Raw genomic sequence first — 27,168 nt, forward strand, 5'->3', positions numbered from 1 at the left:
CTTATTAAATGAAGTGGCAAACATCCCAGTGGAAAAGCAGGGATTATCATACTGGATTTAAAAAGCAAGCCCCTTTGACATGTGGTCTGTAAGAAATGCACTTTGACTATAAAGATACAAATATGTTACATGAAATCAAACAAACAAAAAAAAAATCCCTAACACTACTCAAAAGCAAACTGGGGAGTCTGTGCGTGTGTGTGTGTGTGTGTGTGTGTGTGTTACTAATATTAGACAAAGGAGGATTCAGAGAAAAAACTACAATATAGTTTGATAAGAACTATAAGAAACAGGACTCAGAGATAGAAATGGTCATTTCATAAAAAATAAAGTGACTAATCAAGAAAATATAATATCCCTAAATGTTTCTTCATGTATCTAACAATGGAGCTTTGAAAAAGTGATAGAATAAGGAGAAAGAGACCAAACCACAACAGTAGTAAGAGATCGCAACGTACCTATTCAGACAGAACAAGGAGGCAAACAATTAGCAAGGATACACTAAAACTGAAAAGCACTAGAAACTGACTTGACCTGATTTACTTTAGAACACTCCATCCAATCACAGAAAAAAAAATACGTGCTTCACAAGTGCACAGGGAACATCTAAAATATAGGCCATATTCTGGGCCATAAAACATGTGCCAAAAGGCTTTTGAAGTATTTAAGTCACACAAAGAAATTTTTTTAATCACAATGGAGTTAAATTGGTAATCAATACCAGAAAGATCTTTTGAAAATCCCCAAATATTTGGAAAGCAAGTAACACACATACTTCTTAAGTAAATCATGACTTGAAGAAGTCACAAAGGAAATCAGAAAGTATTTATACTAAATGAAAATGAAAACAATCAGAATTAATGGGATGCTGCTAAAGTGGATTTACAGGGAAATTTATAGCATTAAAGGCCCATATATTAGAAAATGAGTACGATCTTAAATCAATGACTCGGTTTCAACTTTAAAAAACTAGTAAAACATGCAAATTATGAAAAAAGGAGGAAATTAGTGGAATATAATACAGAGCTGAAGTATAATACAGAAAAAAAAAAAAAAGAAAACATCAAGGTAACTAAAGATGATCAATAAATTGGTAAGCCCCTACTCATACCAATGTAAATGAGAAAGGCAGAGAGAGGTAGGGACAGTCTACACCAATAAGGGGTATAGAATTACTATAAATACTACAGATATTAGGATTATAAGGAAATATTATTAAACAAATTTATGCCAATAAATTCAACAACTTAAATGAAATGGAAAAATTCCTTGAAAAGATGTAAATTACCAAAACTGACTCAAGAAGAAATAACAAAAATAGTCCAATTTTTGAAAAAGAAATTGAATAGTTAATTTAAATCTTCCCATAAAAAGGAAACTCCAGGCTCAGATGGCTTCAATGGTCAGTTCTACCTAACATTTAAAGAAGAAATTGTAACAATTCTATATAAACTCTTTCAAGAACTTGAAAAGGGGGGAATATTTCCCTATCCATCATGAGGCCATCACCTTTGATATCAAAACCAGACAATACATACACACACACACACACACACACACACACACACAAAACTACAGGTCAGGTTCCCCCCCCCCCCAAACATAGTTGCAAAGACTAATTTTTAAAATGGCATCAAATCAAACAACACACTAAAAAGTACTAGATCATGACCAAGTGATTTGGTTTACCCAGGTTTACCCAGGAATACAAGGTTTAACATTTATAAACAGATCCGTGTGAACCATTATATTAGCAAACTGAAACAAGAATTTTCACATGATCTGCTGAAAGGGAAGACTAACAAGGATCTACTATATAGCACTGGGAACCCTACTCAACATTATGTAACAACCTAAATGGGAAAAGAATTTGAAAAAGAATAGATAGTGTATATTTATATAACTGAATCACTCTGATGTACACCTGAAACTAACATGACATAGTCAACCATCTATACTCAATAAAAAATAAAGTTTCTAAAAATAAAATAAATCCTAATGGAGAAATGGCATTTCATAAAAACCTAGCACGCACTGCTGACAAAATGTCATGTAAATTAAGAATACAACAAAACGTATTCAACCTAATAATGGACCTCTATTAAAAAACCTGCATCTAACATCAATTTCATGATGAAAGTACTTAACATTTTCCTCTCCTAAAATCAGGGACAAGGCAGGCATATCTGCTCTTACCAATTCTATTAAATATGATTTTAGAAGTTTTAGCCAGTGAACTTAGGGAAAAAAAACCTAGACTAGAAGTTTTTCTTTAAAAAAAAAATGCATCTATTCACTAAAAATATGACCATCTATGTAGAAAAATCAGAATTTACAAAAACTACTAAAGTGATTTAGCAAGGTTGCAGGATACAAGATGAACAAAGAAAAGTCAACATGTTTCTATATAGTTCTAGCAATGAACAAAACGAAATTAAAATTTTAAAACAGTACAATTTATTACACCAAAAATATGAAATACTTAGGAATAAACTGGACAAAAGATGTGAAAGATATGTATACTAAAAACTATAAAATACTGCTGAGAGAAATTACGTAAGACCCAAATAAACGGAGGTAATATATATTTTTCAGGAGTAAGTTAGAAACCCTACTACTTATAAACTGTTAATTCTTCCCAAATTATTGTGCAGCACCAACACAATCTCAACAGACATCCAAGCAGGATGCTATGTAGAAATTAACAAGCTGATTCATGTCAATGTATGGCAAAAACTACTACAATATTGTAAAGTAATTAGCCTCCAATTAAAATAAATAAATTAAAAATAAATACAATTCATATGCAAATACTAAGGACCTAGAACTGCTACAACTTTGAAAAAGAACAAAGTTGAAGGTCCATCACTCCTTGATTTCAGAACTTATAATAAAGTTACAGTACTGGCAAAAAGACAAATAGATCAGTGGCATACAACAGACATCACACAGACAAACCCACACAATATGGACAACAGATTTTTTTTTTTTTTTTTTACAAAGGAATAAAAGGCAATGCAGTGGAGAATGAATAGCTTTTTCAAAATGACTTTGGAAAAACTGGATGTCCATATACAAATGAAACTACTTTTGACCTATACTTCTCACCAGAAATATAAATCAACTCAAAATGGAACATTTACCATCTAGTTCATGTTAATGGTGGCTTAGTTGTAAAGCATCTGCCTGCAAATGCAGGAGATGAGGGTTCGATCCCTGGGTTGGGACCATCCCCTGGAGGAGGAAATGGCAACCCACCAGTATTCTTGCCAGGAAAATCCAAAGGACAGAGGAGCCTGGTGGGCTACAGTTCATGGGGTTGCAAAGAGACAGGCTCAACTTTGCAACTGAGCACACACAAAAAAATAGGGAAGGCAGGAAGAGGAAGTGGCTTGGCTAACTATTCATAGGTTTGATTCAGCCAAGTACTTAGTACAGGCCCAAAGTCTACCCTCCTTTGGTAACCGAAAGTCTAACAACTGGCTGTTATTGGTTTGGTGGCTATGTTGTGTCTGACTCTCAACTGGTTCAGCTCAGTTCAGCTGCTCAGTCATGTCCAACTCTTTGTGAACCCGTGGACTACATACAGCTCCCCATGTTTCCCTGTCCAACACCAACTCCCTGGTTAGGCACTTTCAAACATGTAAACTCAAAATTCATTTCTCTCATTTCTTTTTGCTTAATACATAAATCGTTATGGAAACAACATCAACATTGGTTTCCCTTTAATATAAGAATAAGAAACCATCTCAGGGAATGGAATATATAGGAAATATTAAAAACAGGGTACAGAATCAACTGAGAGATAATTCTGTCACCCGTGCCACCAACATCCTTTTCCATGAACCCAGGTTATCCTAATTTAAGGTATGGACTCTTGAGGTAAAAGGTCTTCACTGAAAATTGGTGAAATCTGTAAGGAAAGAAGTATTTTTTCTGGCACATAATATGACCATTTCAATTAAACCAGGAGCTTCTGAGCTGGCCACAGCCAAAAATCACTCTGAGAAATGAAACACTTATGGGCCATGTTAGAGCACAAAATGCCATTTTCTTCCCACATTAATGCTTATTGTACGTGTCAATACTGCGTATCAGAGCCTATACAGTCAACGTGCTGAGAGAGGCGAAGTTTAAATAGGTCATTTCTAAAGTCTCAGAGAAACCTGAGTCAATAGGTCAATTTGTGCTACTTGTGTCACCAGACTGGGACTTCCCAGGTGCCTCGGTGGTAAAGAATCTGCCTGCCAGCACAAGAGACGAAGGAGACAAGGGTTCGATCTCTGGTATGGGAAAATCCCCTCGAGGAGGAACTGGGCAAACCACTCCAGGACTCTTGCCTGGGAAATCCCAGGGACAAAGGAGCCTGGCAGTCTGGAGTCCGTGGAGCTTCAAAGAGTTGGACACAACTTAGCAACTGAGTATATGTGAACGTGACCAGATTAAAATACATTTTTTCTTAAGAACAGTGAAATAAAGGATTAGCTTACACAAGCTGAATACTAATACAAACAGATTTGAACTGCCCCCACCAAATCTCTCCAGGAGTACAGAAAGAGCTAGTTGTTAACAGATTTGTAATAAATTTAACACAAGTCTAGCTCAGTCACGGCAGAGGATGAGATGGTTGGAAAGCATCACTGACTCAACAGACATGAACTTGGGTGAACTCTGGGAGATGATAAGGGACAGGGAGGCCTGGTGTGCTGCAGTCCATGGAGTTGCAGAGCCAGATGCGATTTAGTGACTGAACAACTGGCTTAGCCAGAGACCCAAGCTTTTCACAGACTAAGTGCAGAAGGTCCAAAAACCAAAGACGATGTACCCAAATTCTACTAGTACAGGGCAGCCTGCAAAGTGCCACTCAAAACTCCCTGGGGTTGTCAACATTTACTAATCATAACATCATCAGGAAGATCCAGGAAGATTTCCTTAATGTGTTCTAAACTTCCTCCTCCTATTTCCCACCACAATGGTTTTGTTTCATTACTGGCCCAAGTTATAACAATAACATTAAGAAAAAAAAAACAAAAAACCAAGTCTAACACTAAATTCAGAAGATACATTTCTTCAGACAACCACAATGCATACTGGTTTGGAAATTTTGCCTTTAATCTCAGGAAGAAATTTTCACAATTGACACGTTTCTTTTAATAAGTCAATTCAAAAAAGACAATGACAAGAAAAACACTTATACATTTATTTTTATTAGGAAAAATTCTCATGTATTAACAATAAGAAAACAAACCACACACAACCCTCCATCTCTGATGACAAAGCCAGAGGGAGACCTTAATGGTGGCAGCTCATAAATCCTAGCCCAAGATCACAAATACAGCTGTAAGAAAACTCTCCCAAGAAAAATATACGGCATTAGAAAAACCACCAGGGAGATTAGTGAGAAACTAAGAGCGTATCTATCATTCAACAACTTTTCAAAGAGAATTTTTCACAGTTTATTTGCTTTAAACTGTTTCAAAGTAATTATGTAACCCAAGGATGAAGCCCTGGAAAATAGAGACCATCTCTTATATTCCTCTTACGGCTCTGTAATAACAACAGTGTTTGGGACATGTGGAATGCACATAAACTGTTTCCTGAAGGAAGAGAGCTCATTTGGAAAAGGGTAGGAAAGGAAACCCAATACAATGACCACTTCAGCCAAATGACTGCTGAGCAGTCCCAATGAAGTGACATTGTTTCTTACAAACTGCATTCACTCTATAAAAATGAGATACAGGGAAGAATTTTCTAAACCAGAAGAATCAATATACTTGCCCCCAAATTTACTTTCTTTGAAACTAAAAAACTAAAATCTGGTATGTCCAAGAATATGGGTTGATCATTTAAAAAGTAACATTTAGAAATAATTTCACTGTATTTCTTCAAATGAATTATTCATAAGAAGCAGCTTTTCATGATTTCAATTTGAAAGATCTAAAATTATAATTCTCAGATAGCTGCCAACAGGTATGGCCTCTAAACAAAGATGTCATACCATTTCATACTAATCTCTTCTCAGCAAAAGGCTTTTATCATCTGCTAAAAACAGTATGCATGAGCCCAGTCCATTTAAGGTTTTTGGATCTAATGTCCCCACTGGGATCTACAGTGGTCGAATAACCACATGCACATCATAATGTTTTACCAAAGTGAGTCACTGGTGCAAAGCAGAAACTCTGAGGTGTGGTTCTTTGTACTTGTGATATATTTAAGTGCAGGTTCATGTAAACTAAATTAATAATACCAACGTCCAGGTAATTCATGATTTTTAAAATCTTTACACTTTTAAGGAAAAGAAAATTTTAAGTATTCTAACACAACTTCACACATACAACAAGTTCCCAGTGTTAGAAGTATACATCATTTTTATTACTGTTCAATCATAAAAATTGAGGGTCAAAGGGAATCAGTCAGTCAGTGAAGGACAATATGTCAACAGCAAGACAGAACCTGTAACACAAGACTCCTGATTCCCAGGTACCTTCTCTGATAAAGTATTCATAAAGCCTGAACAGTATAATAGCAGACATATGACATCCTCTTCTTCACTGAATATATTCACAACAAAACTGCCCTCTTTCCTTCTAATTAGCTGTAGTGCTTAAAATATATCTGTGAGTTGAAAGTCATGGCCATAAGACAATGTGAAGACAGCTTCTTCTTCTTCCAGCTGTCTACATGTAACATCTAGCGGGAAAATCTCATTGCCCTGAATGAAGATCCCTATAATTATTCAAAGAAAAACTTAAAGAGCATTTCTCGTATCAATAGCCACAATCTGTCCTCAATTACCTACGTATCAACACAACGTTTCAGTGTCTAAACCAAAAAGTGTAGAAGGGACCTATCTAATATTTGTTTTCAGTGTTTAAGCCGCTCAGTCACATCCGACTCTTTAGCTACCCCACAGACTACAGCCCACTGGGGTTCTCTGTCCATGGGATTTCCCAGGCAACAATATAGGAGTGGGTTGCTAGTTCCTTCTCCAGGGGATCTTCTTGATCCAGGGATCAAACCTGTGTCTCCTATAATTCAGGTAGGTTCTGACCACCGAGCCACCAGATATGTCCCCTGTCTAATATAGAAGCATTCTAGTACACTTTTTTGGTTGTCTCCCAGTCTTTGAATCACAGTCCAATCAATTTTACACCTTGGCTCTTATGTGGATGTCAAGGAAAGAAGATGAACGAGGTTGACATGCTCAAGAACAGCTGAAGGACCCCACCTCAGAAGATGTAGAGAAAAACTACTCCTTATTTCATTCTTTTCATCAACAGTTGTATTTCTACCTCCAAGAATAGCCTTTTATAAGTAAAGTGGAAATGGGTAGGAAAACAAAGCTTTTTAAAATGACTGCCTCATACTGCTAAAGCAGTTCACCTGTAACATAAAAAAATGTTAAAAACTATGCTGATTTGGAATACAGCAACTTTGGTAGAAATAATAAAGACCAGGTTGCCTTTAAAAAAAAAAAAATTCTATCAAAGCTTTACAAAAAAGAATGTGGCAGCTGAAGTGAAAAAGTCCAAAACTGAAATCATAGGATCCCAGTTCAATGTGCTGTTTTCAACCAATACTGGGATTATCCTTGCTTTGTGCCTTGACTCATTAAGACAAAATATAAAATAATTACACCAGGGGAACTACACTACAGTGCTTACTTCAGATAAACCTTTTAGCACATTTGTGGTCACTTTCTCAGGAACTTTATTTTACAATAAGCCAATATAAACCACATTTTTAAATCCTCACCAAGTTTATACACCTGACTGGTAAACAGAAATGTCCTTGTATCTCTAAAAGTTTTACATTTCAATATTAACGTAGAAGAATAAAAACATTCAGATCATGTGCAGTGTTTCTTGGTTTGAACCCCTAAAGAATTCACTCGCACAGAAGCACAGGTGCCTCTTCTAGAGATGAAAAGCCTCCAAAGAACTCTCAGTACAGCCATTCCTTGACTTGGCAATGCACCAACTTGAAAAACACTTCCATTAACAAAAGTCTTCAGTTACCCCCAACTGCCACCCCAATATAAGTGTCCTAGCAAAGACCACCGTGAAAAAGAAAGTCTGTCTTTTTAATGCTTTGGGGCTATTCCCCCTGAAATGTGTTCCCACGGTCCTCTAAAATTTTTCATTTTACCTTTCCTGTACCACGTGAAGTTCTACCTAATTGAAAATTTTCCTGATTCAAAATGTGTCCTTTCAAAATGTAAGTTATTTTAACAAGTGGAATCATCCATTTCTGATTTAGTAGGACTGTGCGTCTCACATATAACTCAGATTAGACTCACTAAGATGATGTGAACTCAGATTTTTCAGGGGAAAGTAGAGTAGAAAACATTTTAGGAAGTAGATAAGGCTGATGTGATAGAGGTACCTACGGGGGTCAGGAAGCACACTAAGAGGAAGATGGTGGGAATTCCTAAAAGGCACAAAATGGGTGCATTTCTATACTTCTACAGGAGTTTTAGTTTAGCCTGTAAGTAAAGTTAAATCAGTGAAGACTCTTCAAGCAAGTAACATGATTTAATTTGCATGTTGTCAAGATTACTTGAGGAGGATTTTGGAAGATGGATTGAAGAATGATGAGATTAGAGGCTGAGAAGCCAGGAAGGAAGCTACTGACAGATAAGGAAGACCTGAACCAATGCCCTGGAGAGCAGGGTGGAAAGTGGTAAATGAAGAGGGACGGATGAGAAACACACAGTGCACCAATCTAGAGGGTGTGCGAATATGGGGAGTGAGGGGAAGAAAAAGAGGATGACTTCCAGGTTTCCAGCATAAGCAGATTTATGGCTTGGACGTTTAGCAGATGCTGTGCATGTTAACTTCGTGAGGAAATTGAAGAGGAAGAGTAAATTTAGGACTATTGTAGAGTTCAATGTGAAACATGATGAATTTGAAACATTTATGAAGGATTCAGGTGGGGGGGGGGAATTATTAGTACCTGAGTTTATGAAACTAGAGGCTGGAAAAAAGGTCTGGGTTGGACATTTAAATGGAATTTGCAGTTAAAAAGACTGAATCCATCAGAATATAACTTCCTCCAATACAGACTTCTGTCTCTGCTATATGCACCTAAGGTGCTCAGCTGGTAAAGAATCCGCCTGCAATGCAGGAGACCTGGGTTCGATCCCTGAGTTGGGAAGACCCCCCTAGAGAAGGGAAAGGCTACCCACTCCAGTATTCTTGCCTGGAGAATTCCATGGACTGTATGGAATAGTTCTTTTATTTTATTTTATTTTTTTTTTTTGAGAAATTCACCAAGAAACCACCATTTCTAACACTTTCCAAGAAAGCTAGTATTTTTAAAAAAGCGATTTAAAAATTATCTTCTAGAAGAAAAACAAATAACTTGCTAGTAAATTGGAACTGCTTCTTCATCTGCTCCTGGGATCATTAATTGTACCAGCTACCATTAGTATTCTCAGTATAAATCGGAGGCTTAAACACCTACACAGATACTCCTTTTAAATATTTTAGAGTATTTGAAGTTCTACTTGCATAGAAAATTACTGTCTACCTCCAGTAAACAGAAACAACAAAAAGTGAGATATTTTCTGCTTTGTGCAGATTAGCAGAAAAAGCTCCGTCTTTGGACAAAAATATGATGTTTGCATACCAAGAGATTCAGTGCAAGAAGTCACAATCAGGTTAGTAACTACAGCAAAACCATTCCTAGAAAACATGCCTATTTGTGTGGTTATGTCAAAACCATGGCAGTTTCTGGAAACACAGTCCAAATTCATCAAGATTTTAATGAAATTATTGGGTCAAGTAATTCCCAGTAACTTGCACCGGAAGTCAAAGTGTGAGAATGCCAAAGGTTTTATTTGTAAAAGTAAGAACCCAAGAGAACAGATAACACAGCACTGTTTCTAACAGCTACTAATGCCTTCAGCAGGATAGAGCATTATTCTCACGAGTTTCTTAAAAGGCTGAGGGAGATGGTGTGGTGGGAAAGAAACAACTGTAAAGAACTTCAGTAGGTAAGTCTGGAGTTATTCATTCTCTAGGAGATGCTCAACCATGTCTCCCTCTGAACTGCACTTAATGCGCCAGTCTCAGCCTCACTTACACTGAGCACTCTCCACAAGGTCAGGATCGCTCTACCAAGCTGTGAACACATCAAGGGCAGAGGTATTATGGTTATACATCCTTTCTGCTGTATCAGAGTCTGTTATGTAACATTTGCATACAAAGAATGCTCAGTCAATGTTTGCTGAAAGAGCAACTATGGGGAGAATGAATTAATTAGGCCTCATAAAATAGAAATAACATCAAACTATTTTCTAAAGTCAAAATATTTTAGACAGAGCATGTGGGACAATAATTTTACAGTGCAAAGGCATGCTATTCAAGCCTTGATACTAAAAATAGTTTGTACTTTTATGGTTAAAGAGGAGAACCTCACACAAAATATCTGCATGTAAAAGAGGACTCAGTTAATTCCACCTCACTCCTATTCACCATCCCCTCCGTCTCCTGCATGTCTAGCCTCTTTCAGATTATCTCTGAAAACTGGAGGGCAGCAGGTTCCCTGGGCCAGCTTTTCCTGGCTGCAGTAGCAATTTCACTACACTGATGGCCAGGACACTGGGATGACGACCTGCTGCTACATTCCACGGGAGAGCAGCAGACACCATCCACCAGAAGGGCAGTGATTTCTTGGATTAAATTTTGGCCTGGTGTGTATCTGCTGATCATCAGTATCTCATTTTGCATTCATATCCCCAGAGAGGGAAAACAAAGGTCATATTGCATTGCTTTTTTTTTTTCCTGCTGTAAGCAATTAACATTGGAATGCAACAAGAGCACATATTAGCAATGCCATCAATTGGAAAAATAATTATTATTCTAACCTCTAATCATTCAAGTTTTAATTTATGACGCACCTTCTTCCACGTGCTAGGCAATGTGCTACAAACACAATGGTGGAGAAAATGGCTATGGTATTTTGCTTTAGGAGAGCTTGGAGTCCAGCAGAAGGATCAGAAAGAAAACTACAGAATATAAAAATCTATCATTATAAACCATGCTAAGTGTTAGGAAACTTAAAACGTGGGTGCAAAGGAGAACGGACTAAGGGCAGAGCCTGGAGTGAACATTATGTCAGAAAAGGCCTCTCCGAGAAGCTGACATTTCAGCTCAGGCTGAAAGGACTAGAAGGAGCCTGTCATGTGAAGAGCAGTGGGAAGAGCACTTCAGGCTGGAAGAACAGCTTGTGTTGTTGTTGTGTTGAGGTGGGAGAGAACTGGACATGTTGGTGGAAATGAGGGAAGGACAGAGGGGCAGGACCCAGGGGGCAAGACATGAAGCTGAAGACGCAGTGAGCTGGTGAGCCAGGCACGAGAGCCCACAGGAGTCTGAATTTTAATCTGAAGGCACTGAGAGGCCACAGAGTGGATTCACATCTGGGAATAACATGAAAAATGTAGATTTTTTAAAGTTCGCATTCGTTGTGGTATATAGAACAGATTCCAAGGGCTCAACACTAGAAATGGGAAGCAAGGAAAGCACCTTAGGTTTTCTAGGCAGGGATATCCTTGAAGCAGGTTTCAAGGCTTCTACTTGCCTACGGGCCAAACAAGCCTGGGCTCCTTGTCATGACTCAGACTAATGTCCTCAGGTAGCCTGACTTTAGGTGGGGAGAAGGACATGTATTCAGCCAACTCTAAAACAAGGTACAAAATGGAAAAGATCAAAAGTGAATTAGAGTGAGTGTAAATCCTAGTTTTCCAGGAAGTCCTGATTTATGCTTATTATTACAGGGTAATTATTAATATTGATCCCTTTCACTCTCAGAAATGTCCTACATTATAGGTGATAAATTTTTGGGTCACCCTAGTTATAAACAAAGAAAAGATCATAAAAGCTTCAAGTAAGAAGCAGATTTGCAGTCATCACTGAAGACAAATAGAACTACTGAAGAAGGCCATTCCAAAGGAAGGGGACAGCATAAGCTGTTCTTAACAGAGGGGAGGAAACACAGGGTTCATGCAAACAACAGCAACTGTAGCAAGTCTAGAGTTTATGGAGGGCTGGGAGAGAGACAAGACAGGAAACGTATCTTAGATCAAACTGAGGACCCAGAAGGTCTACACTAAGGGGGCTTTGATTTTATTTCACTGGCTATGCAGGGTCACTGAAGCTTTTAAACAAGAGACTACAACAACCATGAGCAAAACAATGCTGAACTATGCTAAGAACCCAGGCAAAGGATGAGGGATGTGGTCACTACAGTTGTGTCTGACTCTTGGCGACCCCATGAACTGGAGCCTGCCAGGCTCCTCTGTCCATGGGGTTTTCCAGGCAAGAACACTGGAGTGGGTTGCCATTTCCTCTTCCAGGGCATCTTCCTGACACAGGGATGGAATCTGGGTCTCTCATGTCTCTTGCATTGTCAGGCAGGTTCTTTACCACTAGCGCCACCCAGGAAGCCCCAGGAGAGGTAATCAGCATAAACGCTGAGGGGAAAGGACCAGCATGATCAAGGGAGCAAGAATCCAAGTGGCAAAGGCATTCTGTAACTCTGAGAGCAAATCTAAGTGGTGTCCCATACAATCCTGACTGGGTTGAAAAACAAGCAAGAAACTTTGGAGGGAAGGAGACAGTGAGATGAAAGTCAAAAAGCTGAAAGTCTAGCATGAAGGCAGACTCCAAGACAGAAAAGGAGGGAGCAAGATGGGCTGTCAGGTTTAAGAAAAGGCAGAGAAGAGCGGGGTCAGGATCATTACGGTAAAGTTTTTTTAAGCTCCATATCCTTCTCTCTCGATATTCTGGTGTATCAGTCTATCTCCTCACTCCGTCTAGAGAACCAAGGGTAGATGGCTTAGATTCCCTACATGATCCCAGTCTATCCCCCTTCACACACACCTACACAACCGAAGCCCCAGCTGCCTCACCATAATCCTCCCCACTGCCACGTTCATTTGAGAAATACAGATTTTAGAGTTTTAATCCGAGGAGGCAGGAGGCAGGTGATGATAAATTATGCACATGGGCTGCTTGAGTTTCAGAAAGCACCATTTAATTCAGCCTTCTAGCAATGTGAGCTGGGCCCATGACCCAGCTTTATGTGTCACCCAAGAGGCAGAGGCTTTTCTCATCACCCTCATTATGTCTTAGGGAAATTTGATGACAGCATTTTCTTTTACATCAGAAAGTCCTTATTAATAGTCTTATTCATACAGTGTGATAATTTCATTAGCAACTGTTCAGGGGATCATTTTGCACTCATCTCCGGGGAAACAGCATTTGTAGTCTCATAGCAATGCATTAAAAATAAATGCTACCTACTGTTGACACAATCTCAGGCAATTGTTAAATCCTAAGTATAGGTTTTGCTACTGAAACAAAATTTCTTCCGAGGGCTTTTGTTCTGTTTGGTTTTAGAAGGAAAATATTTTCTTTTGAATTTGTGGACCCCCAAACCAAAAGTTCAAGTATAACATTTTATTATGTTGAGTCTTTCTTACTAATGAAGAAAATACTTAATGCTCTTTAGGCACAACTGATAGAGGCAGTATTTTCAGATTTCATTCCCATCTGCCCCTTCAATACCACCAACAAATGTCACTGATTTTTATAATATGGAAGATTTTAAAACTAGTAAACCTTAAGAGCAAAATACCACTGTCGTGCTGAAAAAAGAAAGCAGTAAGTGGAACCTAAAAGGAACTTCCCTGGCGATCCAGTAGTTAAGACTCCATGTTTCCACTGCAAGGGGCACAGGTTTGATCCCTGGTCAGGGAACTAAGATCCTCCATGCTGTGAGGTACAGCCACAAAAAAAGAGAAGAAGAAGAAGAAGAGAAAGAGGAGGAAATTTAAAAAAGAGTAGTGAATAAACTCCAGTTACCAGATGTATAAAAAGCTGTGTTCTTTCAGGGAGCTGCTGGATTTAAGGCAAGAATACAACATAACTCTGCTACTGAGACTACATTCTAGTAAGCTATCAAAAGGTAGGCATTTGAAAAACATTAACTTTTTGTCATGTAATGTCTATAGTATTTGGAATTAATATTTCTTTTTTCCAATAAAATTTTGAAAAGGAACTCAATTAGTAAATATGCAGAACAAGAATATGGTCCTAGTATGGATAAAATTATTTAGAACAGGATATGGTTTTAAAAACTTTAAGATCTGTTACAAGTTTTCCAAATAGCACAGTAATTTCTCTTTTATACAAATTTAAAAAAAGAACACGATTCAGTTTACTAAAAGTATGTCTCTTGCAGCCCCTATACTGGGGTTGCTTGAGGAACTTGGTGCCATACTCTGATCCCCATCCCAAAGACTGACGCCACCAGTCAGAGGTGATGACTAGAAATCTGCAGAAGCCCCAGGGTTGTTCTGGCAAAAGTGGTCCAAAGACCATCCTGTGAGCAACTGTATTCTGTATGTTCCCATCCACAAAATGCAGCTACTTGCTTCTCAATCTAATTCCAGCCAATTTCAGCCTCACAGAACCAACACTGTCAATTAGGGCCATCCAGCCTTGCACCACGTAATTTCAAGATGTGTGACACAGGTGCTTCCTGAGCACTCACACGTGCACAATGGTCACAGAATGACAGGTGGCAACAGTGTCATGGTAGGCAGTGGCTCGGGAGAAGTGGAAACTTCTGTAGAGTCGAGATCACTGAATGTGGGTCAAGTGTTCCCACAGGTCCCATGGCAGAGCTTGTCGGGCTCCTGAAAGACACCAGGTGGGCCTGGACAGGACTTCCCTGAGTTTGTGAGTCACTGTGGCTCCACTCCCATGTGTGTGTGTCTTCGTAATGACCAGCACGAGGACACAATCTCCTAGGTGTGAAAACACCTTGAACTCCTGCAAGAATTGTGTTATATCTGCCTGGTATAAAATCATCATCAAGAAGGAAAATGCTCCAGAGTTAATTTAGAATACCCAAATAGGTTCTTTTAAACATCATTAAGGTACAGCAGTAACTCAAGTGCATTTATTGGGTTCCTGTGGCAAGCCAGGTCTAATGGGACTGAGGGTTAAATACAGCAAGGGGTGTGTCATCAAGGTCCCCTTAGCCCCTCAGGGATTCTCTAAAAGCAGTGTCAGCCCTACTCAAATAAAGCATAATTCAGATGGTTTTGTCTCACAGCATTCACTGAAATGTTCGGGGAAAGCTAAAAAGAATGCAGTAATGTTGTATCTATCTTCATATTTAATTAAAAAGAGAGCTAACAGCACTTCCAAGAGGGAGGTCATTCCTTGTTCAGCACAAGATTTCTCTGTGCAAAGCTATTTTGAGAATGGGCAATAAAACAATTCTTCACATAAACACTTACAAAAGCTACCATTTCAGAAATGCTACTGATGCTTTAGCTAATAACTCCAAAGATGAGGTACAAATGACAATCCCACAGCTGGAGGCAGCCATAAGAAAATCAACAACATCACCTACTGTCAAAGTCCAATCAATCCTCCATCTTCCTCTTCTCTCATTGTGCCTGGAGGCCTCAATTGCCTTCAACAGAATTGTATGATAGGAAACGGTTTATAGGAAGAAAAGTTGTATGCAATACCTGGAATAAAAGACCTCAAAGTTCAAGAGATGAGATCATCATTTTCTTCTCCACAGTAACTATATGAACAGCAGAGGAAGAAAGAAGGAAGATATTCTACAAAAAACCAACAGTGATTACTACAAGATGTTAGCGGATTTAAAATAAGAACCTTACATGGTTATACACATTTAAAGTGAACCTTACGAAGGTGAGCCCTGGGCAGATGGCTTGGTTTCCAGCCTAGTGAGTGCACATTTGGCTCTCTGGGCAGGATGAGACATTCAGCTCTGCCTGTGTGTACATACTGAATCTTCAAATGCACCTTCAGCTTTTCCTTCTTGGAAAAACAATTACAAACCAGGCCTTAAAATATCCAACAATTCTAACATTTACCACATCGCATTGCCTGGGCCTGCCTTAAAGCCCACCCACAATTTCATTTTCAATTAGCAGCTCCTCGAAAGGCAGTAATGAAAGCAGTTGCTAAAGAGCATTCAGATGTCACTGAAAGACTGCAAACCCAAACTGTAAATAGCACATTGTGAGTCGCCTGTCACCACCATCAACTCCCACGGGAATCTCGCAACACGTGGCGATCACCACCATCTGCTCAGCTCCCCACCAAAACCACTGCAAACCACACAGCCACCCACCCACTCCCGCCTCCCACTCAATACCTGTCACTTACAGACTTGTGTGGAGATGGGACAGCTTTAAGTGGAGATTAGAATGCAGAACACCTGGAGGCTTATTTCACCTTTTGAAGCTAAGATCTGGCCACATGCAGACAACATTGTATCTTCAGAAGAGGGAAAAGTATACATTAACACAGAAAGGCAGTTTTACTATAAAGAAAGAAATGGAGGCTGTCTACCCTCATCAACTATCAGAAGGGTAGTGCCTAAGTCCTATAAAGAGAAAAACATGCTGTGTCACCCTTCGATCACCAGTTTTGTAAGAAATTCCAACAGGTACAATGGAGCACCATTTCCATCAACACCCATGTTACTCTTCTAACAATATATAGAATATTTAAACAGCCCTTAACAAAGTTCCACGCACACATACGTATAACAAATTCTTACTTTGGGATTAAAGAAGCCCACTGTTTTATGAAACAATTTCCATAGGTTTCAGGATCACTCAAGCTAAGTTACTTCCCATTCTATCAACTGCAGTTCCTTTTCCAATTCAACCTATTTTCTTTCTATGGGTTTTATTTTATGAGGTTGGTAGTCAATGTGCTATGTCCTTTTTAGTTGATTTTTACTAAATTTTAATTAAGAGTTATATAGGTCACTTAGGATAAAATTTATTACTGGCCACTTCACTTCAAACATCTGTCTCACTGAAGTCAAGTGATATTTATGCTCCCTCTTAGCAACATGCTAAGAGGACTTCCCTGATGGCTCAGACGGTAAAGAATCTGCCTGCAATGAAGAAGACCTAGGTTCAATCCCTAGGTTGGGAACAGTCCCTGAAGAAGTGAGTGGCTACCCACTCCAGTATTCTTGCTTGGAGAATTTCATGGACAGAGGAGCCGGTGAGCTACAGTCCGTGGGGTCACAAAGAGTCAGACACAACTGAGTGACTAACACTTTACCAACATGCAGAGCTGATGAGACTATAGCCCAGACAACAATAGGAGTCAAAAGACACAAAATAAAAATCCGAGAACTCACAGAATAAACTCACTGCTTCTAAATGCCCAAGAGAAAAAAAGAAGAAAAAAGCCTTCATAAAGTTTGTTGTTATAATAGTCCGACGTTCCTAAATACCAAACAAATACCTCCAATATAAAATACAACTAATTCTGAAAAGACAGCCTGAGTTGGAGACTCCCCAACTCCCCAACAGATGTTAAAAACTGGCATCTTATCCTTATTTCAAGTCAATCAAGATTCCAAAAGCAATTACAAGCCAGTCTCCTCCCCACTCTTACTCTCAGTCTTTTCTTATATGTTTTTATTCTCATTTCTGTAGTTTGGGCAAAGGGAAAACAGTTGTGTGCAACTTAAACACATTGCAAGGTAAAAATGAATTTTCTTTAATTCTACTTTTGTAACCTTCTCATGACTATACTTTTTAAAAAGCAAATGAAATCCCACTTAACACATTAAACTTGAAACTCCGAAGCATGAAGTAAAAATGATTTAACTGCAGCTCACATTTCTTGATACCAGCTCAATATACCTTCAGTCATTTAACTATTATAACAAATGTATTTATGAAAGCGCACCTAGCAAAGGTCGTGTCTTTTCATTACTAAAGTATAATACCTAATTACATTAGTGTTTCAAATGCTCTGATTTCCAGAACCCTGTAGGCCCTAGAGTCAAGCTGGATAAATACCTGTGTGATTTCAGCTTGGATTTCCACCCAGAACTAATCAGCAGGTCTTCAGCAATGTGACTTGAACTGGATCTGTTTAATCAAAGCTTTCCATTATAAATCCTCCTTTGCAAGTGAATTTCTGCTAGTAACAAATGTCATGTCACCAAGGAGTCTTCCGACAATCTGAGTCCACTGAGATAAAGGATCAACCTGTAGCAGTAAATGCTCTCAAAGGTGAACAGTGTGGGCAAGACCTATTGCTTCATCAGGTGGGTACAAGCTCAGCTGGTGGCCTGAGTCTCCTGGGCCCTTGACCAACACAACCACTTATTCCAGATAAGACGAACACGCAATGCCAATACACAAGGCAGACACAGCCACCACGTGAAGCTCCAATTCTAAAGACCTGGCACTGGGATCAGTCCCTTCTCTTCCTAGAAATCAGTATACATCTACAGTGGTATCTGCAATGTCAGCTATTAATCCTCTACCAAGTTTAACTCCACCATAACAGATTTTCAAAGAAAGGAGAAAATTTTCATTCCTTACAAGCCAAACCTACCCAGATCAACCTGTATAAAGATATATAAACCATGTAAGACATTCCCACACAAGCCATTCTCACCAGCAATGTTAGAGCCTAACTGCCAGGACTCCTGAAATATTCCCAAATCTCTTTCTTTTTCTCCTAAAGTGTTCACCTACTGCTAGAAGCAATCTCAGTAGGTTGCTTCTCTCTGGGAAATTCTGTCCTTAGATGAATCACTTTTGGGAACTTAAAATTCAATTAGGAGGGAGACTCTGGGATTTATTTTGGTGATCCATCCTGGTATCTGTTTGTTAGCAAAGTTCATATAACCTAAAAATTCCTCCTAGTTGATTTAGGCCTATTTCCTCTGCTTCAGTTCATACTAGAGAGAGAGAGAGGACAGACTAATGGACTAAATGGAGATTTAGAAATATTCACTCAGAGCCAAATCTGAGAGTTCTCTGAACTCTTATCAACTTTTCCCTATCGCTTCTCTATTTTTAAAACCCCCTGGCTCTCAGTGTTTTCAACGACAATGTATTAAAATTTTAAAGCATCCCCCGTGGTCTGGAAGTCAGACATACTGAAAGAAAACTAAACTCAGAGCCCTTAGAGGAGTTAAGTTTTCCCAAAGATTAGCTTCTGCTGAACTTAGGGCTTGGGTGGAAAGTTTGGCAGCCCGTGATTTCCTTGTGTTCTTTGGTAGTTTCCCAATTAACAGAGTAAAGATTCTTATGCAGAGGACCTAACAACCTCTGTTTTGATTTTCCCACTCCTAAGTCAAATTGGGGGAGGGGGGACCTACCATACCCTTATTGGTAAGAGCCAAAACTTTGCAATATAATGTCTGAGTACTCACATCATAAGCAAATAATTCTGCATAGGATAAACATAAGCACAGGGAGATGAGAAAGACATGCACTCCTCTATGTAACAGTTAATTTGTCCCTTCCTTCACTTTTTAAAACCCTTTTGTAAAGTTTTCAAATTTGCCATATAAAAAAGTGGAACCCTTTTATAAGACAGCTGCTAGTTCAGTATCTTCTAAGTCAGTATGTATTTATATTTAAAAACATAACCCAACAGGTAAGTTCCATGGGGGTAGCTAAGTGCTAGTTAAAAACACTTCCTTTAAACAGTTTGGAAAAGTTTCATGAGAAGTGAGGTTTTATAATCAGGCAAGAGAAGGAAAAGGGGGTTTAATTTCAGAACTACACATCTCTCTTAAAAAAAGTATGTACTTGCATTCTCACAGTAAAAAGATTAGTTGCCTTCAATGAAGTTTCAGGAAAAAAAAAAACAAAACACACACACCTTCTATTTTCTCTGCACTGAGGAGTAACATCTTCCCACAGTTACGGAAAGCTGCACATTAAGTCCCTTGCTTGCTGCTGCTGCTGCTAAGTTGCTTCAGTCGTGTCCAACTCTGTGTGACCCCATAGACGGCAAGCCACCAGGCTTCCTGTCCCTGGGATTCTCCAGGCAAGAACACTGGAGTGGGTTGCCATTTCCTTCTCCAATGCACGAAAGTGAAAAGTGAAAGCGAAGTCGCTCAGTCGTCTCCAACTCTTAGCGACCCCATGGACTGCAGCCTACCAGGCTCCTCCGTCCATGGGATTTTCTAGGCAAAAGTACTGGAGTGGGGTGCCATTGCCTTCTCCAAAGTCCTTTGCTTAGGGAGTACCAATTCCTAGTTTCAAATCTAATCCACTGTCACCAAGTCAAAACTAAAGAATAAATTCTCACTCCTGCTGCTCTCTTTCATCTATGGCTCTTGCAATTTTATCACTCTCTCAATGAGAGGCACTGAAAAACAATCCATTAATTTAGAAATTCTCCTCAAGGCCTACTTCCATCTCAAGGTTCCCTCGTAGCTAAACAGTTAAGATTCAGCTACTTTATCTGAAAAGAGGCAAAGATGGGGTGGTGGAAGTAACTGTGATGTGTACAGACATCTGGCATGGTAGGAAAGCAGTCTCAGACATTCTTAGCACAAGTTGTGGAACATCTACTGTAACCATTAAACACATCTGTGCGTCACCTTTTACCAAGGATCACACAACGGACAGCACTTACCTGGGCTGACATACCAGGAATGCATCTCATTCTCTCCCCTTAATGTTTTCACAGATCCAACCAGTTACAGACTTCAAAATTAAATTACTTTCAAGCCTACGATGATATTCCATTACAGATTTCAGCAACACTATATATTCAGTATCTTTGTGTTATTCAAAAACTTAGAAGAATCATGGGACCGAGAAAACTTCTAGTCTAAAACTCTCATTTTACAGATGGGCAGCAACAGACAGTGCTTTGCTCAGGGCTTCATAATAGCACATCTGATGCTAGGAATATCATAAATAAAAGCATTACAGTTTTACCTCAATTATCAACTTTGGTTTCCCTTTCTACTTAAAAAAAAAAATTTAAATTGGATAGTATACTTTGGCATCAACACTGAAGATAAGAAAACACCACTTGTTTTTAAAATTCTTTCACAGGCCCCAAATACAATTCATTCTTTTCTTCTCTGTGATTCATAAAAAGTGAGTCAGACTAATTGCTTTCCAAATATTTTCCCTGAAACAAGGATAGCTTTGATTTCAAACACCATTAGTACCAAAAGATTGATCATTAAGACCAAAAAGCTACTCGAATTTGAGACAGATGAGTCCTAGCCTTCTTGTAAGATCATAGACGCTTTCAACTAGAGGACAAAGTAGAAAGAAGAATTTTGAGAAAGGAGAACAGAAAAGTCAGATCAAGCTTGGGAGTGAGAGAGTCAAGGATAAGGAACCACAGCTCTGTGGAGGCTCAGAATTAAACTGATCTCTTGCCTGAAAAGCCTCCCACCTGTGGGAGGGAGGCCCTCCCAGAGAGGCAGCGGTCACAGGGCAATCTCTGGACATTGGAAAACCCACTTTTTCCACATAGCTCACAGGGAGAGGCTTAGTCTGCGAGTCACAAATACCACAGGCACATTATGTTTTACAGAACCTAGACCTCACCCCACTTTCTGACCAAAAAAAAAAAAAAAATATATATATATATATATTAATCTTCATCCGAATTTTCTATGCTCACTGTGTTTGGGAGTTTATCCTATTTTCTTCTTGAGCTTTCACAGGCCATTTCTATAACCACAATCCCTCCCTCTGACCAAATCAACCCATGAACTTTCTAAAAATACTTGTAGATTCCCTGCACCCCATGACCTGGAGTCCTTGTATCAACCACAGGAAGCACAATATACAATAAAAACAGAGCAGGACAGAGAAATCTAGGTCTAAACCCTGGCTCTGTCCCTCACAGCTAAGTGGCCTCAGACAAGTCACTTTATTTCTTTAAGCCCCAGTTTTCCCATCTGTAAAGTAACCATAATATCATATCATCTCCTCACCAGGGTTGTTGTGAAAATTATAGATCATACTACAGAAACTCCTTTACCGAGTGATAACCATGCTATGTATTAGACAAATGTTAGTAATTACTTTTATAACTCCAATCTGGCAATTTATTTGACGACAAATGTGTTAGAATCGGGGACACTTTCCTGAGATCCTCCTGAGTCCATGCTGAAATCCATCGCTCCATGTATTTTCTCAGAAGTTTACCCATCAAGTTCAACTCTGACACCAAACTGCTCACTAAATCTTTTAGAGAGTTTCATTTTTCCAAACTTCTGACTAAAATTCATCACCAGAAAAATGTTCTTGATTCTTTATAAGAATGATTTTCAAACTGGCTTGACCATTATCAAATAGGAAATTTCTAAGACTACAAACTTCTATGCCAAAGTGCCTAGTGATTCTGATTCCTCGGGTTCTAGGGTGAAGCCAGGAAGATGTTCAATAAGGCTCATGATATGATTCTAATCATCTGTGAAGTTTTAGAACCCCTGATTTGTATGATCCTAGATCTTCTCACTCTGCAGAGAAACATCTGCAAACTATAAATTACCTGTTCAGCTTCTAATTAGCAGCACCTGCTCTGTGAACCACACTCCCTTCCTCTGCTTCCTTCAAGAGACAGTCTCACCCCTTGGTCCCTCCAAAAACAAACAAAACACACCCAGGACACAGGTAACTCAGCAGGTGCTAAAGCCTCTGGATTTGTGCTGAAAAAGCTGCTATAAACAGCTTCGCTTCTCATTATTAATCTATCTCATGTGGGGATTTCCACAGGCAGAAGGGTTCCCCAAATGCCAAGAGCTGAATTTTCTTGTGGACCATTGAAACCTAATTATTAAACAGCCCAGTAAGCTCTACCACCAGGCTTTCATACAAGCGGCAGATCACAAAGGCAGTTCTGAATTATGGGCTGTGGAGGAAACCTAAAAAACCTCATTTCTTCACCACTGCTCTCCCACATGCCACAGTATTTGAGCTTCGCTAGCAAATACAAATCTCAGGCAGGGTCCCCTGCCTGAATACAGATAACCGTGTTTAGCACTTCAGGACCTTGATACACACGGTGCACAGGATCAGATCTGCCTGGTTCCTTTCCTCTACCCCAGACGATCTCTCCCTGCAAGCCAGTCTACCTGGACCATCACCAAGACCTCCGTCGGTCTGCCTTCAATGCCAATAGCACGAGCATCAGTCTCTGTTACACAGAGCACATGTGACTGAAAGGGTACCGCGCTAAGTTTCAAAGTGCTTGGTTTTGGACTACTCTTTTAGAAGCAAACACACGGCTCTGCAGGGCAGCCCTCCAGCACCCACCAGGGATCTCCTCTCCACCTGTTAGGAAGAACCACAGACAAGTAGGCACCTGAGGAAGAGCAGCCACAGGACGGAACAAGCCCTAAGCATTCTCACCTGTCTGAGCCCCTTCGGCATCTTCTTTCTCTTCCCGAGGTGCTGGCAGAGGTTGCGGTCATTTTCTCGGTCTGAGCTGTAGTGGTGCGGGTGGCTGAGTCGGCTCTTCTTGGAGTGAAAGGACAGGCCATTGGTAAGTGCTTCTCGTTTCTTCTTGGTCAGAGGGGTCTGGCGTTTCTCCACGCGTTCCTGAGGCTTAAGTGCTACATCTTTCTGTAGGAAAAAAGAGAGAGAAGGAAAGGGAAGTGGTGGTTACATAGGTAGCTAGCGTCACACCCAAAATAGAGGCTAAATGGGGTTACTAGAAGGGAGCCCAGTAAAGGCAAGAAAGTGAGGTATGAGACTACCTGAAACTAAACCCAATTCTTCTGAATCCCTAATGCCACACATGTATCCTTTCTAATCTTGTTGGGGGGAATGCCGATGGGGAACTCAACAAAGCACAAAGTATCTGTCCATTAGAAGTGGTTTCACTGCTGCCTGGGATAGCAGCTTTCCATTTGATTCTGCTCTGGGTCCAGCACACACTATTCCTCTAGTAGGCTTAATACACTTGCTTCTCAAAATAGTACACCAACTATGTTTCAGAAAAGGAGTACTAAGTGCATGCATGATGCAAAAATATCAGCACAAGACTGAACATACCAGGAGGGCCAGGTGGAGGTGAGACAGAGTGAAAGAAACTCAATTCACAAGATTAAAATATTTTCTTACTTAGTGCATTATATTTTTACCCCAAGTTCCTCTTACCCCGAGTTCCTTAATTCCCATCTCCTTTGCAAAATATGTAACAACCATATCACCAAGATCAACAGTAACTCGTCATTTGTTCCTGGCTGTGGCCAGGGGAGGGGAGAGGGTGGGAAAAGGGTAATGGATTTTCTAGACTAGGGGACAGCACCTGTAGGAACTACAGACAAGTGTTCCAAGTCACAGGACACAGGTGAGCTCTGTGCCTGCAGGCAGGTCAGGGCATCCTGAGATGCTGAAGACCTGGGTTCTGACACGGACATTATTCACTACGAAACTCAGAGTAAGTCCCTGCAACTCTGAGCCCATTTTCCTCATGGGCTGATTGACACCTGTCAAAGTCCTTTAGAACCCTGAGAAATATACACATTAAGCAATAAAATAAAATGATTTGGTATTCATTCATTTGTTCATAAGTGAACATGTTCCTGGGGTTTCCCAGGTGGCTCAGTGGTAAAGAATTTGCCTGCCAATACAGGAGACACAGAAGACTTGGATTCTATCCTTGGGTCAGGAAGATCCCCTGGAGGAGGAAATGGCAACCCACTCCAGTATTCTTGCCTAGGAAATTCCATGGACAGAGGACCTGGTGGGCCACAGTCCACGGGGTTGCAAAGAGTCAGACACGACTGAATGACTAAGCACGCACAGACGGATGTGTTCCTCCTTACACTGAAAATGTTCCTTCCTGGAGCCTCATCTGCACACAATTTCTCGGTTTCTATGATCCTGAACATACATTTAAAAATACAGTAAGACCAAAACAAAAATTCCCCTTCATCCCTTTCTCATTCTCAAAATACCACTCTCTCTTTCCTTCACAGCCAGCATTCTTGGGGGCAGTTATCTCTTCTACATCTTTCCAATATCTCCACACTCCCGAACTAACACACACAGTGCTCCTTGATGTCTTCCCCAGTTTAGCCATGGCCAAATTTGGGGACCTTGAACTTTTAACATCTGCTTTGCCTAGACCTCAAAAGCCCACTCTTCAGTATTACTCCCTTTTCTAGTTGAAGGACACCCCACCTCCCAATGTTGCCAGTTAAAGGAGAACATTTGGTGATGCAAAGCAATGTTCTCAGGGCTCCACTCATTCAACAAATATTTTTTGTGCACCCTTTATATGCCAAGTACAAACTCAGGACTATCCTACAGACGCTGAGAAAACAACTGTGTAGGGCAAAAAGACCCGAACCTCATGGAATTTAGAAATTAGGGGACAAATAATCAAATCACTAATCAAATCACACAAACAGGTAATTGCAAACTAAGCTGTTTTAAAAGAAAGATCACAGGTGCTACGATGGGGGAAGTGGTCTGTCTGGAGGAGGGGTGCCATGGCTCAGGAGATGACTGGCACTTGACCTAGATCTGAAAGTCTGGGCACAGAGAACAGCTTGTGCAAAGGCCCTGAGGCAGCTGGTAGCATGATTCTCTGAAAGAATGAGGTCAGGAACTAAGCATCAGTAACCCCAGTGCTTCACTTACAGAACCTGGCAAATAACAGATGGTCAAATTAATGTTTGCTAAATAAGCAAGACCACTAGCTAATGTATCCAAATCTATAAACTACAACAGTGATTTAAATACTATCTTGACAAGCTGCCTCTGACACAGAGTGAGTGAAGCAAGGCAGGAATGCTGACAGGAACAGAAAACCAAGGAACCTGGATAAGCAGGCACTGGTGGCACACAAAAAGGATCACAGAAAACAGCAGGAAGTCCCAGAGATGGGGAAGGGCGTAATCTTTGGGGCAAGATGGTATCTAACATTGGGACTTCCCTGGTGGCACGGTGGATAAGAATCCATCTGCCAATGCAGGAGACAGGTGTTTGATCCCTGGCTCAGGAAGATTCCACCTGCGGCAGAGCAACTAAGCCCGTGGGCCAAAGCTACTAAAGCTCACAAACCAAGGGCCTGTGCTCTGCAACAAGGGAAGCCCTGCAACAAGAAGCCCGCACACTGGAAGGATGAGTAAGCCCCTGCCTGCCGCAACTAGAGAAAGCCAGTGCAAAGTGACGAAGACCCAGCATAGCCAAAAATAAATAAAATTTCTATAAAAATATCAAAGACAACAATCTTCTAAGGCAAGTGAGTGGTTTCTGGTTTAACTTCCAGCTGCTACCACTGCAGATGGTTTACCCTCTACCATTGGAGAGGCAACTCTCCCAAGACAATAAGAATGTGGTGAGGAGGTGTTCAGGGGACAAGCTGAGATTGAAGTAAGTGCACGAAGCCATTGATCCCAGTCTCAGAGCTTTGCACACAACACCTAACACATGGCAAATATTCAATAAATGTCCACTATGCTGTCCAGGGTCTACTACCACAACCAGCTATGTCAGACATCTGCTCAGTACTTGGCCTCACATTTAGCCAATTTGGGGCTTTCCCAGGTGACGCTAATAGTAAGGAACCTGCCTGCCAATGCAGGAGACATTAGAGACACCGGTTTGATCCCTGAGTTGGGAAGATCCCCTGGAGAAGGAAATGGCAACCCACTCCAGTATTCCTGCCTGGAGAATCCCATGGACAGAGGACCCTGGCAGGCTAAACAGACCATGGGGTCGCAAAGAGTAGGACAGGACTGAAGCAACTTAGCACTCATGTAACCAACTTAGTCAGCTCTCATGAAAAAACGCTCAGTTATAATGGCAACACTAGCAGAAGCAGGCAGGTGAGTCCCACCATGAACTGCTTCTATATAATATGATTAAATTGCACCACTTCTAAAGGTAATACATAAGCTCCCACAGGCTGAAAAAAAATGCCTTTCTCTGTCACACAGTCCACCTACTGCCCTACATCATATGGATGTGGAGTATCGGATTAATAAACAAATGATATTTAATAATGTATCAGCCGTGCTTTTTTTGAAAAAATTATGCCGTTCTCTTTGGAAACAAAATCTTTCTTCATACTGAAGGTGCTCCAAAGTATACTGAAAATTATGTGCAATTCCATACAAATGTGAATTAATATTTATGAGAGTACAGTATAATTTTTTTCTAAATCCATTTTATTTTCATGCAGCATATTAATCAAGGCATTCTCACTGCACCATAGAAATAGCTGCACAGAGCAAATGGACCCCATGCCGTGACATTAGCTTGTAAGAGACCTGCTGAAGTGTTAGCAGCAGCAGTACAATCATCTCAGCTCCAATTAATATTGAAATTTTAAACTATGCAGGCTG

At 40.1% G+C, this 27,168-nt stretch overlaps 1 protein-coding gene across 2 annotated transcripts in view; it reads right to left on the reverse strand.

The window, feature by feature from the left end:
• AUTS2 (activator of transcription and developmental regulator AUTS2) overlaps positions 1 to 27,168 on the reverse strand; it is a 1,208,818-nt gene that overhangs the window by 891,542 nt on the left and 290,108 nt on the right. For both annotated transcript variants that reach the window (XM_055562776.1, XM_055562775.1), the window contains exon 2: positions 23,219 to 23,431. In XM_055562776.1, coding sequence (XP_055418751.1) covers positions 23,219 to 23,431 — 213 coding nt within the window. The remainder of the gene's footprint in view (positions 1 to 23,218; positions 23,432 to 27,168) is intronic.

This window comes from Bubalus kerabau, chromosome 23 (genome assembly GCF_029407905.1).
Source record: "Bubalus kerabau isolate K-KA32 ecotype Philippines breed swamp buffalo chromosome 23, PCC_UOA_SB_1v2, whole genome shotgun sequence".
Lineage (NCBI taxonomy): Eukaryota > Metazoa > Chordata > Mammalia > Artiodactyla > Bovidae > Bubalus > Bubalus kerabau.